The sequence below is a fragment of the Saccostrea cucullata genome, unplaced genomic scaffold (assembly GCF_032062105.1).
Source record: "Saccostrea cucullata isolate Sc308-1 unplaced genomic scaffold, CSIRO_AGI_Scuc_v1 ctg431, whole genome shotgun sequence".
Lineage (NCBI taxonomy): Eukaryota > Metazoa > Mollusca > Bivalvia > Ostreida > Ostreidae > Saccostrea > Saccostrea cuccullata.
This window is the reverse complement of record NW_026931011.1, coordinates 269233-287987: the sequence shown is the minus strand read 5'-3', so window position 1 is coordinate 287987 and position 18755 is coordinate 269233. Positions and strand designations below refer to the sequence as shown.

Here is an 18755-nt window from a genome sequence, read left to right as displayed (position 1 = left end):
TACTGTCTACATATGGATTTGTACAACTCTTCTCAAACGATTTTTGGTGAAAAAATTCTGGGATTTATGTTTTGTAATTTTTGTATTTTTCTTTGAATAATGCAAAAATTTACACAATTTGATATCTTTTCAAAACCCTTGGTACGTAACGCATGCTGATTTTTTGTCTAAAAACATGTAATGGTATTAGAAGTTTGAATTTAGACACTTGAAAAATTATCGGTAGGTAAAGTACTTTTCGTATTTCCTTAAGTCATAGCTCAGGTGAGCTAAATATCAATCTTTTTTTATATCAGATATTTATAATGGTAAAAAATACTGTACAGTATAACCAATCTTATTATACTTCTGTTGAAATGTTTCCTCTATAAAGTTCAGAAGGTAAAATGACTATCTTTTATAGTTCACGCAGAGCAAAGCTATGTATCATTATTTTCATGCAATTTTTGATGCCAATTTTGTTGAAAGTGCATTTGATACGTTTAGTAAAGTGTATAATATATCCACATACACTGTACCTCAAACCAATCATCACTCTATATTAGCTGATACTTGAAGGCAGGTTTTGTAAAATTAAATATATCTATTTTTCAATTGTTATTATTAATATATATACTTTTAAACAAAATATATTTAACAGTTGTAAAAATGTTAAAAATAAACCTTGGACAATATTCTTTAAAACAGAAAATATTTTGGCAGTAATAACAAGATTAAATAGCCTGAATACTGATATGGTAACAAAATCTCTCTCTCTAGTAAAGGAGATTAAAATATTTACAAATAATTCCAAATTATTAAAGTTAATTATCTTTCTTTTAATCCAGTTTGATGGTCGTCAGATGTTGGGGATAGCTGACTGCTAACTATGATACGTCTTTAGTTGGGCTCTCCTTCCCCTGGTCCTGACTTTTGTTGGCTTCATTGGTGTCATCATCTCTAAAAATAGTTATCCAAAAACATGAAATTGCTATTAAAAGCACCCCCCTTTACACAAAAAAAAAAGTAAATCTGAAATTACAATTTGAGCAAATTTGAAGAATTCAGAAATTAAACAATCTCTTACCCAGCATCCTTATCCTCGTTTGATTGCGGTTCCCCCGAACTCTTTTTATCCTCCTGATCTGTTTTCTGTTCCGTTTTCTCCTCCGATTTTGCCTCCGATTTTGCCTCAGATTTTGCCGATTTGGGACTCTCCTTGATGGAGACAGTCTTGCTTTTGACACTGGCGTTATCTTTCTCGTTGGTTGGACTAGCAGCGTTGTTAGAGGTGTCGTTTTCACCCTCTGCTGGTTTTACTGACGTTGATGAACCTTTGGCAATTTTATTGTTGACATCGTCAATTGCTTTTTTAATAGCTGCCTCTGCTGATGTATCTCCTGAAAAAATATGACGAAAAGTTTTGAAAAATTGCTTTATAATCACATACAAAATCAAAAGTTCACAGGTTCATAACTCTGTTCAGAAGACATGACTTTCTTTGGAAAAAAATTTTTTTTTCCAAAATCTACTGGATTTGATAGGCCTAGATTGGAAAAATATTTTTGCAGGACAAATCCCATTTTCTGTACCCCCTCCCCACCCTTCATTGCTGGTTGGAGTAGTTATAAGTTAGAAAGGGTTCATATAAATCTACTCACCTTGTGTTCTGGCGAGGTCTAATGATAATTCAAATGATGATAATGCAGCACTCAAATCTCCTAGTTTTACTGCAAACAGAAATTTATCAGATTAATTAAAGAATTTTAAGAATTAATTTACTGAATTTGAAAAAAAAAATCAATTATCCTCCTCACTACTCACATTCGGACTGGGCCACTAGAACTGAGGCCTGAAGCTGCCACTGTGGTTCTGACGCCTCCTCTGCTAACGCTAGCGACTTCTCTCCATGCTCCTTGGCAGTCGGATATTTTCCCATCTCCAGGTAACATCGTCCAATTTCGTGGTACAACCAGGTACTCTCCAATGCTGACTTTGATAAAGGTAATTTCTTTTCCCATCTGCATTGAATATGTTTATAATGTATTGTATAAGCATATTTTTCAAAGTTCTTTTCTAATGTTCTAGCTAAATTATGTGTGAATGAGTGGAACAGTATTCTAATCAGTTTAGTTATATATTTGTTTAAAGCTGAACACAACCTCAACCTGTAAGTAAAGCACTGGACCAAACCTACGCATTGGCTAATACCACATAACAGTAAGTAGTACTTACACTGTGATGGCCTGGCTATAGTCTCCCTTTCTAGCGTACACTCTACCAAGATTATCCAGTCCTCTAGAGCAGGCCTCCTCCATATCACTAAAACAACCAACGTGGCATATTATTTGTTTGTCTTTCAACAAGCAAATAAAAACCTATTCTAAACTTAAAACCTTTAAAAAAGCATAAAATCAACTCCAAATATAAGTCTTCAAGAAATGTTTTTAGAAATATCTTTTTGCGACTTACTGTTCTTCGCCGAGGTTGTAGTCTATCTGGTGCTGCTCCTGGGCCTTATCATAGCTGCCCAGTTCTAGGTAAGCATTTCCTATACAGCTATGCAGATTGGCGATCACCTCCATCTTGTTTGGTACGACGTCCTCTGTGAAACCACTGACTGTGTTCAGACAACGCTGGGCGCGCTTCAGACTCTCTGGATATTTACCCTCCACTTGGGCTGTAAGACATTTTTTATGAGAATCTTCACCTCCATTTCTTGTCCATCATTTCCAATTTTATCATTTACAGTATAGTTTCTTTGCAATTTTCAATGATTTACCTTGATCGATCCTTTCCAGCTCCCTGATGATGTAGTCATTCGGTGACAGTTTTCCAGTGCTGGACTGCTCGGTTCGTTTGTCTCTCCTCATAATCTGTTTCTCGTGTTTACGGGCGTACATTGGTTTCTGTTGTCTCCAGAAGTCGGTTCTGGTGTCCAGGTAGTTAAGGCCCTGGGAAACCAGTCCAGAAATGGTCTTACCCACAGGAGTGTTGGGATCTAATGACATCAAAATGTTATTTGTGATGAAGTTTTTTTGTTATTAGAATTAAAAATGTCAGACGAAATATTTCCTGTTTATAGGTGCAAAAGACTGCATCAGATGGAAAATTTAATGTCTTGCATCAGATTCTATTCAAATAGTTTCATAAATGTGCACTGACATTCTTGTTTCCTTTTGTCAAAGAACTGTTCTAAGAATTTTATTTTATTTGATGTTAGGTTTTTGAAAAGTCCCTTTAAAAGTATTAAGTAATCTGTCACCTGTTTCTTTGAGTAGTTTCTCTAGGTATTGTCTGTCCCCATACAGCTCCCCCAGTAGTTGTTTGATGGTCTTCTCATTCCCAGCAGGTCGGCTGATCTCCAGCTTCTTCTGGGTCTGCATGCCAGGCCGGCCATATGTGTTGTAGGTGGGCTTCTTTATCTTTTTCTGGAAAATTAATTACAAAATTCATTTTGCTATACAGAGTGTTATTTTCATTCATGACATCAATTTCCTTGAAATATTCCATCTAACTTCCAATATTGTTGCAAAAGAGCACAATAACAAGATGGTTAGTACATTCTTTGCTCATACAGAAGCCGTTGGATGCATGGCATCAAGAGATGTCAATACTTTTCAAAACTGTTCATGCAAATGTACAAGTATGTTTAAAGAAAAGAAGATGACTGAAGTAATGACTATTGCTCACATCATCTTGCTTTGCAAAGAATGATAAATCCCCTTCAGTTGTCAACTGCACTTTGTCTGGGGCTAAAAAAAAGAAAGGAAGTGTGGAGTAAAATATGTAGAAAACAATATTACTCACAAAATACACAGTCTTAATTATAATGCCAGGCAATAGATCTAAATGTATTTTAGAAGGCACTGGGAACAACTGTATTGGCTGATGTCAACCACTTTATAACTCTTGAAATAGGATTGTCTCTGAGATAAAATACCTCCAACAGAATTGTCAATGGCCTCCTGTGCCTTCTGTATACCCAGCCTGAATTCTTGTAGCTCTGGCCTTAGTTTGTGTCCTCTGTGATAGAAGACAAGGGACATCTCAAAATCTCCCTGGTAGTATAGGGCCTGGGCTTTCTGGTAAACTCCCTAAAAAAAACATTGTCAGGATGCATAAAGTATAGAACAGCTAAAATAATTTTGTTGGCAAAAATATAATCGTATGATTCGTGAAAATACAACGTATAATTGTTCATAAAATACTTTAATTTTTGCTGTAGACATTATGAAAAATATCATCCACTGATATGTTTTCATATAAAGGGAGATCACTTTATCCATGAACTCTGTACCTTGTGGAAAGTTTTATCCTCTGATAATGAGGCCTCTGCATCGACCAAGGCATTTTGTGTGTCCCCCAGCTGTAGGTAACATTTGGACCGACAGACCAGACAGTTCTTGTCTCCTGGCTGTAACTCTAAAGCCTGAAATATGGAAACACAGCTTGAAATTAACATTATTTGAAAAAAAAATTCTCGCAAGTGTAAACTTTATCTGTTAGTACATTTCTCAGTAATCATTTATTTTAACAAATTGATATTTTGTGGGTATAGGCTATAATTAACAACTCCTTATTTAGAGACATAAATCATATGCATGCATACTGTATAAAGTGCAATTTAAAGATCTTAATTTATTTAAAAATAGTACTAATACTAACATATCGCTTAGATAATATGAATACAAGAAAAAAAAAGCAAAAAAAAAAAAATACATTTCTTAAATATAAAATTATAAATATGTAGATCTATATTATATTTCTAATAATAAAGCTATATAATATACTTTGAGACAATTTCTAATTCTTTAGCAATATATAGGACATGAAAATAGCGACTCACGCCGACTGCATTTTCATTAATAACCCCTCGAAAGATCCCATCGTGTTATGCATATAAACAGGTGTCAGTTTTGAAATTGAATACTTACGATTGTGTAGCTATCTATAGATTTCTTGTATTCTCCCTGCTTAAAAAGTGAATCTGCTTCTGCTTTGTATATTTCAAAAGTTCCTTTAGGGCCCTCAGATTCATCGCCGTCGTACATTTTGTTCACGTTACAGCTTTCACCAACCTTCTCTCAACACCAATGTAAACTTCCGGTGAAAGTTACCTTAGCAACTGTGCACGCGCTGAATCCCTCGAATTCCGGCGCGCTCTCCAACTTTTTTTGCGTCTCTCTTATCTTTCGTATGATTTCCTTTCAAAATTTTCAGTACGCATATGTTTCTAGTTTAGGTAAAAGTTTGGATGAAATCGAATATATCTTAGTGTCTTTGCTTGATTAATCGTGTATTTTTCTTATTTTAACATGTCATACGCAGATTTTAATGAGGGGATTAAGAAAACAAAATAATTCCTCAACGACGTGATTATGTTTGGTGATTAGCCGCTTTATAATCCGCCGAGATCTGCCGCTATCCATTTAAATATAAAATCTGCTGTCGTTACGGTGTTTTAAATAAATAGTTAAATCTACAAAATATCTATGTGTACTAATTACACTTTCATTGCAGAATTTTATTTTAATTTTTTTCAGTTTTGTAATAATTTTATTTGTAACTTAATTTCAAGACGGGAAAGGTTATATACATATATTCACTTGCATGCTCCCTCTTTCAACATGCGATCAGGGTTATTAAAAAAAAAAAGTGTTTAAATTTTTTTTTTCAAATCATGTAGGTAATTTAATTTACACACTTTTCCTCTCCCTCAAACAAGAAAAAATGAAATCCTGGATTGTTAAATATATTCTTATATAAATTCCGTATATTAAATAGCAAAAACTGCCAACGTTCTTGTTGATGAGAAGATGAGTACCTGAAATTTAGTTTAAAAAAAAACAAAAAAAAAAACAGAGGTAATGTGTTTGGGATTCTTTGCAAAATTTCAATCCTCGGCTGACTCCGCTACGCTCCATACAAACTTTTCAGATTCAAAATTTCAGATGTTACATATTGACCCCTACCGTGATCTTTGCAATCATGAATTTAAGTAATTATATGAAGTGCTTCTGTTCTTTATCTAGAAAAGAAAACAATTTGTAATAAATTTTGTAATTAACAACTTCGATCCCTTATTGTCACTCAAACATAATCCAATATCCACGATCTGTCTTAACGTGAAATAGCATTAGATGGGAATGCATGCACATTGAATTTGATCATGCACTTGTAGACTTGCGTGGTGTTTTTGGAAAAAGGGTGGGGTCTATGGCACGCCAAATCCACAAAAATGAGCAAAACATAGTTTCACAGTCGATAAACTAGGTTTATCGGTTGTAAACTATAGTTTACGGACTGTAAACTATAGTTTAAACTGATAAATACAGTTTCACGATTTGTAAACTATAGTTTACAAACCGTTAACTATAGTTAACGATCTGATAAATATAGTTTCACGATTTGTGAAACTATGATTAACAACTCTTAACTATAGTTTACGATTGTAAACTATAGTTTACAAATGTGAATCTATGTTTATCAACAAAATCTATTGTTAACTCTTATTACAGACAGATAAACTTAGATTATCATTCGTAAACTATAGTTATCAACCGTTAAATATAGTTTTACAGATGAAAACTATACTTAACGAATCGTTAACTATAGTTTACGGTTTGTAAACTATAGTTTACAGTCGATAAACCTAGTTTATCAATTGTGAATCTATGATTATCTCATTTTTGTGAATTTGGCGTGCCATAGGGGTCATATATTCAAATTTCGATCCACTTCCGTCTTCATTCCTTCATTTGAAAGCATGGAAGATTCTTAATCGAATACCCCCATAAAGCATTGACTTTAACTGTGGCCCACCCAGGCCAAAATGTCATATAATTTGAAAAAGCTACAGTCTACTAGTATTCTATATGTATAATCTTCATTTTTCAAACCGGAGAGATTATTAACTAATTTAGCCCTCGCAAAGAGAAGCTTTCTTTGAATTGTGAGAATAATTTTTTTCAGCTAGGATTAATTGATATACATGCACATGTATAAAATGTTCACATTTGCCCCCGTAGGATAGGTTCCTAACAACTTTTTGAAGCATTGATTGATTAAGGCTCGTAACGGAGTTAAAGGGGATATAGAAACGAGCCTGTCAATGTGTGTGTGGGTTAGTTTGTCCTTGTGCAAAACAGAAGTGATGTAATTTGCATTGCGGTCGATGTTGAATGCTGTCTTTGCAAGGGGATGCTCCGCTTTGCGGTGCCCTTGACAGCTTAGTCTATGTCATATACAGTCCATCTGCTCTGTCCATCAATCAGAGGCGTGCTTCCGCACCACCGACAGGTTAGATCCACCCATTCAACAAACACATGGAACTCGGGAAGCACAGATACAGCCTCATTGGTGGCGAACTCTTGGTCATCTATAACATTTTTTAGCTTTCCTTTGTAAATTTCTGTTGCTATGAAAGCTACAGCTCGTTGTCGTAAGGTGAGAATGTCTAAATTGAACGATTTCATCTCTGGGTAGGTTGTCAAAGCCACATCTGTGTCACAATGAATAATAGCTTTTATCAGGAACCGCGCAGCGCATGCTGGGACAGTTCTCAGAATGCTGCAGTTTCCACGTTGTCTTATGTACATTAAAGTGGAAATGCTTAAATTTGATAAGTACCTAACTGCGTGGAGCCTCAATGTCAAGTATGCAATGAAATAAACGTTGGACAAGAGTAGGGAACGGTCCTTAGGATCTGGCGCCGCAAGTTTTGCAAACAGTCCGGAGTAACTTAAATCTAAAACGGACGGTATCCTTTGCCCATCAGTGTGACGTAGGAGTTCCCCAATTATATCAACTTTCATGATGCCTAGTTTATTTCTAAGATCTAAAATCCTTGATTGTTCTATGTGCTGGATCATATTTCTACTGGGCACAAAATAGTTCGGTATACACCTATCATCTAGAAAGGCCTCTAGTCTGGTGACAAGCTCTTTTATGCATTGGAACAAATTTTCTGAAGTCCATATTTCCAAAGGAATTTTTTCCAATGTCCAAAATAAAACGTTCTTTAACATGTACGATGTTAAGAACGAATCATCATCGTTACATAAATTCAGTTTGCAAAGAGCTTTAAAGAAGACGTAGGCCTTGATCTGGGTTATGGTAAGGCTTAAAAGTAGAATTCTCTCGCTTATTGCAAAAGAGATCCGCCATTCTAAATGTGCCTCAGAACTTAATGGATGCCCTACAGGAACAAATCCACAGCCTTGCTTTGTTGCTTTCTGGATCAGTTGAGCTGAGGGCCAGCCAGATGCTCTAGGACGGGTCAGAATTTCCGATGCCACGGAGGGCCAAGAAGGCATGGACAAACCAATGACGTAATCCAGAGAATGTACGCCTAGCTCGTCCTCAATAGCGCCGTGTAAAGCCGGGCCGTCTGTCTTGTTGGTCAAGTACATCGCAAATTTTGAACTTTTTATCGCTGTATCAAGTTTTCCTCTTAAAACCATTGGCAATAAATATTCCTCAGACTCATCTTGCTCTTTGGGATGTTCGGTTACCACACGCATTTTGACGTAACCGGGAAAAGTGTTTTCTAACAAAAAGATCGTCCCATGCTGGCCTCCAGTTTCACGATTCTCTGTAACCGTGACCCCTGTGAACTCAAACACCACATCTACGTCAGTTTCGTTGATTTGACACATGCCTTCTATCAACGGGAATGTCCTCTCCAAATAAAGTCCATCATGGGAGCTTCCCAACATAACGATGTTCGATATCCACAACTTTTCAGCTATTTTTTGTTTTGGGGCGTAGCGGGCGATAGGTTCTCGAGTATAGAGAACTTGAGCGCGGGAAGCTGTTGATAATTCCGGTAGATAGTCAGTGACCCAGTCCTGTTCCCTTTTGTCAGCTGCCAACATTCTGATATCATAAAAAGCATCTTGGTCAAGTACAATGCAGCTCAATATTTCATTTTCCATCTTAGTCATCCGTGCCTACAATTAAAAAAAAATGTTTTTTGAAACACTGATGTCCCCATATAGCAGCTTTTGGCGAAAGTTATACTAAAGTTTCGCTAATGTAAGAACTAAAAGGTCAAGATATCGAAAAAATTTTACCCAAAGAAAGAATTTGTCCATAAATAAACTTGTGAAATACGAATGCCCAAGCACATATCATTGGTGTCGGAACCGGCCGGGGGGGGGGGGGGGGGGGGGGGGGGGGGGCTAAATATTATTTTTTCAAAGATAGACATAATCTAAGCATTGTAAATTATGGCTTACCTATTTTTTTTAGCCCCCCCCCTTTCAATTTGCTTCCGACGCCTATGCGCATGCATATATGACTAAGGTTAATGAAGTTTATTTTAAATATTGGTCAAACTCCAATGTTGAATGGTCAAACTAAAGACACCTAGGGGTGGGGGTGGGGGTACATAAATTAAAGAAAAAGTTGTGATCAAGGTTAAAGTTTTTCAAAAGTAAGTAAAAATCCAAGCTCAAGAAAAAAAAATCAACATTTGAAATTTCTTTTCAAAGCGCGTTGCCACAAAGGTCTCATCACATGGAATACACCTGCATGTGAAATTATAAGAAGGCCTATAAACGGAATGGTGTTACACAACAATGAGTTTACTTGTGAAATTTGAAAGCCCAAGCACCAACTATTCAAAAGTTATGAACAGGGTTAAAATTAGCCTTATAAGGTGATTTTTTATTTCAAAAGTGGGTCACACTCCAAGATTAGGGTCAAGAGGTCAAATATATAGGTACCCAAGAAGCGCCTTGTCACAAGGAATACACATGTGTAAAATTAAATCAACAGCTCCTGGCTCCAACCAGTCAAAATTTATATGGGAAAGGTAAGGTTTTTTTATGGACAAACTGACAGACGGACGAACAGGGCATAAATTATATACCCCGACTCTTCAATTTAAAACGGGGGCATGCGATTAAAGTAAAATGCTAAATTGCCGCACAGGGACCAGTAACATAAAATGCTTGATTGAATATAGTGTTCACAAAATATTTTTCGACTGTACAAAATTTGGAAACTCCAGCCGCAAAACCGATACTAATGATAGGATACAGTGTACCTGCAGAACAGTATCCCTATAATTACGCTATTTCCTCTTTACCCTCCCCTTTGAAAATTTTCTAGATCCGCGCCTGCAAATACTGAGTAATTATTTTAGGATGCAATTTAAAAAACTGCACTTGTCATATTCTAAATTTTTTTTAATTCACAGGGTTGAAGTAAATATAAAATTTAAAACTTGACAACTCTAAACCCATGCACGCAGTAAATCAGGTTGGGACCACTCGTCCAAATGGGATATAATAACCCGTTTGGGATATAATATCCCAATTGGGATATAAATTTACAGTGCAAAAAATTAAAACTTTTATTTTGACTATTAATATCATAAATCCGAATCAAGATACACTTATAAAGGAATTTAACTTTTGGTTGACAAGTTTGTCTGTATGCCCATTGTTTAGGAGATTTGGATCAATCTTACAAACAGTAGGGTTGCAGAAAAAATGCTTGCCAAAAGTTATTCATTTTTAGCTCACCTGAGCCAAAGGCTCATGTGAGCTTTTCTGATCACAATTTGTCCGTTGTCTGTCGTCGTCGTTGTCGTCGTCGTTGTTAACTTTTCACATTTTCGACTTCTTCTCAAGAACCGCTGGACCAATTTCAACCAAACTTGCCACAAAGCATCCTTGGGTAAAGGGGATTCAAGTTTGTTCAAATGAAGGGCCACGCCCTTTTCCAAGGGGAGATAATTATGAATTAGAGAAAAATTAATGGCATTTTTAATAAATCTTCTTCTCAAGAACCGCTGGGCCAGGAAAGATTAAACTCATGTGGAATCATCCTCAGGTAGTGTAGATTCAAATTTGTTAAATCATGACCCCCGGGGCTAGGGTAGGGCCAAAATGGCCGACCCAAGTTTTACATAGGAATATATAGGAAAAATCTTTAAAAATCTTCTTCTCAAGAACCACTGGGCCAGGAAAGATGAAACTCATGTGGAATCATCCTCAGGTAGTGTAGATTCAAGTTTGTTCAAATCATGACCCCCGGGGCTAGGGTGGGGCCAAAATGGCCGGCCCAAGTTTTACATAGGAAGATATAGGAAAAATCTTTAAAAATCTTCTTGTCAAGAACCACTGGGCCAGGAGAGATGAAACTCATGTGGAATCATCCTCAGGTAGTGTAGATTCAAGTTTGTTCAAATCATGACCCCTGGGGCTAGGGTGGTGCCAAAATGGCCGACCCAAGTTTTACATAGGAATATATAGGAAAAATCTTTAAAAATCTTCTTCTCAAGAACCACTGGGCCAGGAAAGATGAAACTCATGTGGAATCATCCTCAGGTAGTGTAGATTCAAGTTTGTTCAAATCATGACCCCCGGGGCTAGGGTGGGGCCAAAATGGCCGGCCCAAGTTTTACATAGGAAGATATATATAGGAAAAATCTTTAAAATCTTCTTCTCAAGAACCACTGGGCCAGGAGAGATGAAACTCATGTGGAATCATCCTCAGGTAGTGTAGATTCATGTTTGTTCAAATCATGACCCCTGGGGCTAGGGTGGTGCCAAAATGGCCGACCCAAGTTTTACATAGGGATTTATAGGGAAAATCTTCTTTTCAAGTATTTCAAAGCTATGATTAGTGATATTAATATGGAATCATCCTCAGGTAGTGTAGATTCTAGTTTGTTTAAATCATGAACCCCTGGGGGGGGGTTAAAATTAAGCCCCCCCCCCCCCCCAGTAAACTTTCATTTCTGATCTGATATATACTTTTTCATAGCTGATGTGCTCAGATGAGAGCTGTGGCCCCTGGGCCTCTTGTTAAGTATATTGCTGTGGATTTATGATTTTTATTGCTAAAATAAAAAAAAAATCATTTTTTGCACTGTGAATTTATACCCCGTCTGGGATATATTATATCCCAAACGGGCTAGCCATTATATCCCACTTGGGCGAGTGGTCCCAACCTGTTAATATCTATGAGTTCAGCTATGTTTTCACTGGTGTATTGGGGAAATAGGGTATTATATGTTTCTGTCTGTCTTTTAGTATTTGACCAAGCCCGTAGCATAGGAAGCAATTTCAGTTGGGGGACCATACACTTTCCTTGACATTGAAGCAAATAAAAAAATGTTCATCCGACGTTACTGAGGGACACAAACATATAATTATTTATGTATATGTTTTGTATGGTACGTATCCCGGCTACATTTATCAGAACAATCTTGCATGATAATATTACTTGGTGGAGGACACCAACCAGCCCTCAGGACTACGACCATGCAGACATCTAGGAAAATTATTATTAAGAGAGGGGGAGGGTGGTATTGATAAAATAAGTTGAAATCGTATAACAGGGTATATATACAGCTAGGCCAGCATTTTTTTATTTTTAGGTTTACAAACCCGCCGCTCAAGTTTTTGAATTTTCAGAAAAAAAATGAAATTGAGAAAAACAGAATTTTTTCTTTCCGATGTCAAATTTAAGTCGGGATCGAGATTTCAAATTTACGAACTCGTACTTCCGGTTTTAAATGAACATGGCGGGTAATGAAGGGAGATTTGTGTCAAGTCCATAGCAGCACTAAACCTTGGTTTAATGTAAATATTTATCGATAGGAGTGCCATTCAAAACGTTTCACCCGTTCAGAGAACAATAAAGTGCTGACGACTTTGTTGCAAAGTGACATGTTGGTGAGATAGTTATGTATCCGTATTCAAAAGTAACTGTCTGTAATTGTAAATTATTTTCCTCCCACAGGTTTAAAACTGCCCATGGTAGCTATTGTCAGAGACATTGTTTAGGTTTCTGTCATAGCTTACAGTCTTAGCATCATTCTTCAGGAAAGGGTCGCTTATGCATCAGATGTAATGAATAAAACTATGGGAGAAGTTAAGTCCATTTGAGCAAGAAATAAACAATAGCCTAAAGAAATAGAATATTTCAACTATTTAAAAACAAGAATATAAAAATATATACAGGCATGTAGTATCGTTTATGGCAGCCAGAAAAATTATTTTACACTTAATTGAAAAAAATTCCACCCTACTCAATACTCCTTGGGAATACTCCCTGTCTGTTTTATGAAAGGAATTATTACTTTTATAGGTCTCGAGTATATTAATATTTTAGAATAATTTCTACCTAAAACACATTAAAAACAAAAATGAAGATATATTAAAAGAGATTTAAAAAATTGATTTTTTAAAAAAAATCTGTATTTTGTCCAACATCAAAACATTTATTCACTGCCCCGAACTGGTAGATGATGAAATAAACAATTAAAGGTTGTATTTTCCCCTTTGTAACCCTTATGTGCCCAGTGGCAAGAAGCTTGTTAGGAGAGCGTAAAAAAAGAAGCAAAAATTAATGTAGAAAAGTTGATAATGTATCCAAAATATAATTTTTTTTTTTTTTTATTTCCTCCTCCTACGAGACTTTTTCATTCTGATGTTCGTAAACCTAAAAATAAAAAAATGCTGGCCCTAGTATTTAATTACATTAAAAACGCTTCGGGGAAAAAATCAAGCATTTCATTAGCAGATCTGTAAAGCGTATGTTAAAGAAGCTCTAAACGCTAACAGAAACTGCTTTCTGAACTTGGAGAAAAATATATAATATAAAGGTGCGCATACCAGACCTTTTCGTTTGTAACATATGGTACCTGTCTTGTTTCCGTAGCAAAAAAATTTCAAAGACAATGGACTATTCAAAGGCGGATCCAGGGTCGACGCGCCGGGCGTGCGCCCACTCCCCGTTTGAGATTTTTGTATGTAAATTTTATTTGTCCATTATCCTAAATCAAGGAAACATAGAAGAAACATCTCTTATTCAGTTGTAAAAACTTGTCAGCTTCAGGAGGTTTCTGTCCCGTACCCCAAAAGGACGTACATGTACAGTCGACAGACACCCCCCCCCCCTTTTGCCATCTACTGCGCCCTCCTGTGTTACGAAATCCCTGGATCCGCCACTGCTATTTGTGAGCAGACAATCACTGTTGTTTACTTACATTGGGAAAATAAATGAAAACGATGAATTCAATTACTATTTTTGATATAATGCTTTAAAAATATTTTAATCTATTACAAAGCATTTAATTATCTGTAAATATCTTTTTTTTTTAATTTTACTTCACTCTAACAGCATAAAACTATCCTATAAGTGAGTTGTCAGTAGAGCTCTTTAGTGTGCAGTGTTTAGAGCTTCCTTCAACATGTTTAATTAAATGTGCTGAAGTCCGCGTTGACATGTATCCTATGACATGATTACTGAGTAATATTTAGTCAAGTGTTAACTTTACTTATCTATAAAAATGTTACATCAGTATTTTTTTCTTCTTTTATCTAGAATGTTCTATTTATTCAACAAACGAAAGAGGAAGCTTAGCGTAAAATACAGAAAATTCTGGATTTGAAAAGTTTAGGGTCTTATTTTAGAGATCACACATGTGAAACCACGTGAATCATCGTATGTAAGCGGTAACAATAGAAATCGTATCTACTGTATTTCGCAATGTAAAAATAGCATAAATAATACATGAACACTTCATAATTCTTAACTTATTTAGCAAGGAATTATTACCTCCAATAATTTTCTATCAGAAAATCAGTACAGTTATTTCTCAGTATGGTAGCAAATAACATACCTTCAAAGGAAAGTATAAATGCTGAGGTTAAAAGTTGACTGGGTACGAATTCTATAGGGTACAAAAACTCGAGAACATTCTAGAGACTACTAACTGACGTCATATCCTCCTATTTGATAAAAGATCGGAACACGCCGGGTTCGAGAACACACCGGTTAGAAAAAGAAAAGAGGTTACCAGGAGTCAGAGGACATCTAGGTACGTATTTTAAAAGGGTACTCACCGAATCATACATTTTATATATCCTTTGCCCAAAGTGCTTCGATAATGATGTGCAATCAGAATGTACAGGGCACGTTTGCATTCCAGTTTCACGTGATTTGGAAATCCGTTCATTTTATCGATAAGGACAAAGGAATTTTAAAATAAAACGTTTAAGTTAATCAAAAAGGTTGAAATTCTATTTTACTCTGCCTATTTTGATTTTAAGCACGTCCAGTTTTCAAAAGCTCAATTTCGATTGCATTTTTTTATGACTTTAATTTTTTTTGAAAGATCAGATCTCTTGTTAAAAAAAGAAAATTTAGATTTTATTGCAACAAATACAAAAACAAATTATTATATTGAAAATATTTAGGGAATGTGAAAAATTTATCAACATTATTTTCAGAGTAACGAGAACCACAAATCGGTTCTGCATGCAGACATGCAATTTAATGTTTTAAAATTCATTTCAGACTTATAAATATAGTATTGTAATCCGTGCATCTTTTTCTAGCTGGAGTGTAAAAATTGTTCTATTTATATTGTCAAAAATTTCATTGTTTTAATAAATTTTTTCAGCAAGATGAGTAAAACAGCGCAAGCCATTGGCATAGATCTTGGAACAACGTATTCCTGTGTAGGAGTCTTTCAGCATGGCAAAGTTGAGATCATTGCTAACGATCAAGGAAATAGAACTACACCCAGTTATGTAGCATTCACAGACACAGAAAGGTTGATTGGAGATGCTGCCAAAAACCAAGTCGCCATGAACCCAACAAACACAATCTTTGGTGAGCAAAGGACATTTTTTTTTCATAATCTGATCAACAAGAGCTAAATATTAATCCAGTGTGAACTTAAACCTTATTCATGTAATTCAATGCACTTTTAAATTGTAGATGCCAAGCGTCTTATTGGTAGAAAATATACTGACACATCAGTACAAGCCGACATGAAACACTGGCCATTCCATGTCATCAACAACGCATCAAAGCCAATGATCCAAGTAGAATACAAAGGGGAGCAGAAAACATTTTCAGCTGAAGAAATCTCATCTATGGTCCTCACAAAGATGAAGGAAACAGCTGAAGCATATCTAGGCAAAGTAAGAACCTGTTTGCATTTATGCAAGTTTTGTTTGTTGTCATGATTTTATAAAGATGAGACCAAATTGAATACGAATATATGTATATAAATATTATAAGGATTGTAAGCAACACTCGTGTTTCCAGTGAATTCTTCCTTGTGACTTAACTTTAGAATAGATATCTGTAACATGATGAAGAAAAGTAGCCAAGCTTTTGCTGTTGACTTTGTTTTTAACCATTTCATGTAATTTGCAGACGATTAACAATGCTGTGGTCACAGTCCCAGCCTACTTCAACGATTCACAACGACAGGCCACAAAAGATGCTGGTACAATTGCAGGATTGAATGTTCTACGTATTATCAATGAACCCACAGCAGCTGCCATTGCTTATGGTCTCGACAAGAAAGTTGGAAATCAATCGGTAATTCTTAATTACCCTCTCTAGAATTATTATTAATTCTTAAAGGCTAAAAGAATTTTATAATTGAATCCAGTCTTGAAATAAAATTTATAGAAAGGGAAGCAACAAATCAAAAAAGGGATGCACCAAATTGTAACATACAATGCTTTAATTATTTTGAACATTTTAGGCAGGAGAACGCAATGTTTTGATCTTTGATTTGGGAGGAGGAACCTTTGATGTCTCAATTCTGACCATTGAAGATGGAATCTTTGAAGTCAAATCTACATCAGGAGATACTCATTTGGGTGGTGAAGACTTTGACAACAGAATGGTGAACCACTTTATCCAAGAATTCAAACGAAAACACAAGAAAGACATTTCTGACAACAAACGTGCGGTTCGACGTCTGCGAACGGCATGTGAGAGAGCAAAGAGGACCCTTTCCTCAAGTTCTCAGGCCAGTATTGAGATTGACTCTCTGTTTGAGGGTATTGACTTTTACACAAGTATTACCAGGGCTAGGTTTGAGGAACTGAATGCCGACTTGTTCAGAGGAACCATGGAGCCAGTTGAGAAGGCTCTAAGGGATGCCAAGCTGGACAAGGGACAGATTCACGATATCGTCCTGGTGGGAGGATCCACTCGTATTCCAAAGATCCAGAAACTTCTCCAAGACTTCTTCAATGGAAAAGAATTGAACAAATCCATCAACCCCGACGAAGCTGTTGCTTACGGAGCAGGTAATTGTCAAAAATTTCTTTAACATTTCCGCATTATTATTCTTTGAACAGAGTTAACATTGCAGACAAATGGGGGAAATATGTAACTGTAAAAGTTCATTGTTAGTAATATAAGTGAAAATTTTAATCTTTCTCTTGTATTGTAGCTGTCCAGGCTGCCATTTTGTCTGGAGATAAATCCGAGGAGGTCCAAGACTTGCTCTTGTTGGACGTCACACCCCTGTCCCTTGGTATCGAGACCGCTGGAGGAGTGATGACAAGTCTCATCAAGAGGAACACTACCATTCCAACAAAACAAACGCAAACATTCACTACGTACTCCGACAACCAGCCAGGTGTACTTATCCAGGTATACGAGGGAGAAAGAGCCATGACCAAAGACAACAACCTGCTTGGAAAATTCGAGCTGACTGGTATCCCTCCAGCACCCCGTGGAGTTCCCCAGATTGAAGTCACCTTTGACATTGATGCCAATGGTATCCTGAATGTGTCTGCTGTAGACAAGAGCACAGGCAAAGAGAACAAGATCACCATTACCAACGACAAAGGTAAGTCTGAAGATGATTGGTTACATTTTATAGTACTGGTGATATTGTGATGAAAGTTTATTCTCCATTCGCGGTTTCCACCAGAAGGCACTTTGTGTCTGAAGATGGTTTAATCCTTCCTTGGATGTCTGAATATCATCATTGTAAGACTTTTTCAAAATTTGTTACATTGATTGCAGTAATGATTCATTTGATTCATTATTTCAGGTCGTCTCAGCAAGGATGAAATTGACCGTATGGTTAGCGACGCTGAGAAATACAAGCAGGAGGATGAGAAACAGCGAGACAGAATTGCTGCCAAGAACAGTCTGGAAAGCTACGCCTTCAACATGAAATCCACAGTGGACGACGAGAAACTGAAGGACAAGATCAGTGAGGGTGACAAGAAGACAATCCTTGACAAATGTGACGAAATCATCAAGTGGATGGACCAGAACCAACTGGCTGAGAAGGAAGAATTTGAACACAAACAGAAGGAACTTGAGGGAGTGTGCAACCCTATCATCACCAAGTTGTATCAGGCAGCCGGAGGTGCCCCTGAGGGTGGTATGCCAGGAGGAATGCCCAACTTCGGAGGTGGTGCCCCAGGCGGTGGTGCAGCTCCAGGTGGCGGCAGCGGTGGTGGACCAACTATTGAGGAGGTCGATTAAAACAATGGCAAAAACAACACAATGTAAAGCAAAAACGAGACTGTACTATCAACTTCAAGTCCCATAATGTTGTGTTTAAAACTTTAAAAACTTGCAAAGCTCATGTTTATATCGTTGCTATGTTTAATTTATTGGTAACAAAATTAAAAAGTTCTGATCAGTGAGTTTATTTCCTGATTTTTTTTTTGTATGTACATTCACAATCATGTAGAGGGTGGTCATATTAAAACGACAAGTTGAAGGTAAAGTGGAAAGAGGTTTCAGCAGAGAGGAAGCAAGTGAAAGATTTAGAAGTGGCAGAAATTGAATTACTGGGGGATAAAGGGGGAGAGGAAGATGGGAACGATGTTGCAGATACTTGTGTACCCAAGTTTCTGCATGTGGTGATATTTTCTATCTCGGAAGTAAGGATTTAAAATGGTACTGAATAGAGCACGGGCCAGTAACATGCTAGGTTTGATTTTGCGTTGTCGCTATACAACTAGAGGTAAGGC

At 36.6% G+C, this 18755-nt stretch overlaps 3 protein-coding genes and 1 non-coding gene across 4 annotated transcripts; 2 read left to right on the top strand and 2 right to left on the bottom strand.

Moving 5' to 3' along the window:
- Positions 1 to 605: 605 nt before the first annotated feature.
- Positions 606 to 5192, bottom strand: LOC134231034 (outer dynein arm-docking complex subunit 4-like). Its single transcript, XM_062712935.1, has 12 exons — positions 4917 to 5192; positions 4280 to 4411; positions 3923 to 4076; positions 3673 to 3734; positions 3245 to 3410; positions 2762 to 2980; positions 2452 to 2659; positions 2215 to 2301; positions 1804 to 2000; positions 1641 to 1709; positions 1067 to 1379; positions 606 to 939 (listed from the first exon to the last, which is right to left on the bottom strand). The coding sequence occupies exons 1-12, from the start codon at positions 5031 to 5033 to the stop codon at positions 867 to 869; spliced, it is 1797 nt and encodes a 598-aa protein (XP_062568919.1). The 5' UTR covers positions 5034 to 5192; the 3' UTR covers positions 606 to 866.
- Positions 5193 to 6820: 1628 nt separating this feature from the next.
- On the bottom strand, positions 6821 to 14961 carry LOC134231033 (uncharacterized). Its single transcript, XM_062712934.1, has 2 exons — positions 14850 to 14961; positions 6821 to 8933 (listed from the first exon to the last, which is right to left on the bottom strand). Exons 1-2 carry the CDS (start codon positions 14928 to 14930, stop codon positions 7212 to 7214), a joined length of 1803 nt encoding a protein of 600 aa, XP_062568918.1. The 5' UTR covers positions 14931 to 14961; the 3' UTR covers positions 6821 to 7211.
- On the top strand, positions 14726 to 18425 carry LOC134231032 (heat shock cognate 71 kDa protein). The gene is made up of 7 exons (XM_062712933.1): positions 14726 to 14824; positions 15410 to 15621; positions 15730 to 15935; positions 16174 to 16341; positions 16511 to 17063; positions 17210 to 17611; positions 17819 to 18425. The coding sequence occupies exons 2-7, from the start codon at positions 15414 to 15416 to the stop codon at positions 18259 to 18261; spliced, it is 1980 nt and encodes a 659-aa protein (XP_062568917.1). The 5' UTR covers positions 14726 to 14824; positions 15410 to 15413; the 3' UTR covers positions 18262 to 18425.
- Positions 17653 to 17747, top strand: LOC134231047 (small nucleolar RNA SNORD14). Its single transcript, XR_009984481.1, has one exon. It is a non-coding gene; the product is annotated as a small nucleolar RNA SNORD14 (small nucleolar RNA).
- Positions 18426 to 18755: the final 330 nt, after the last annotated feature.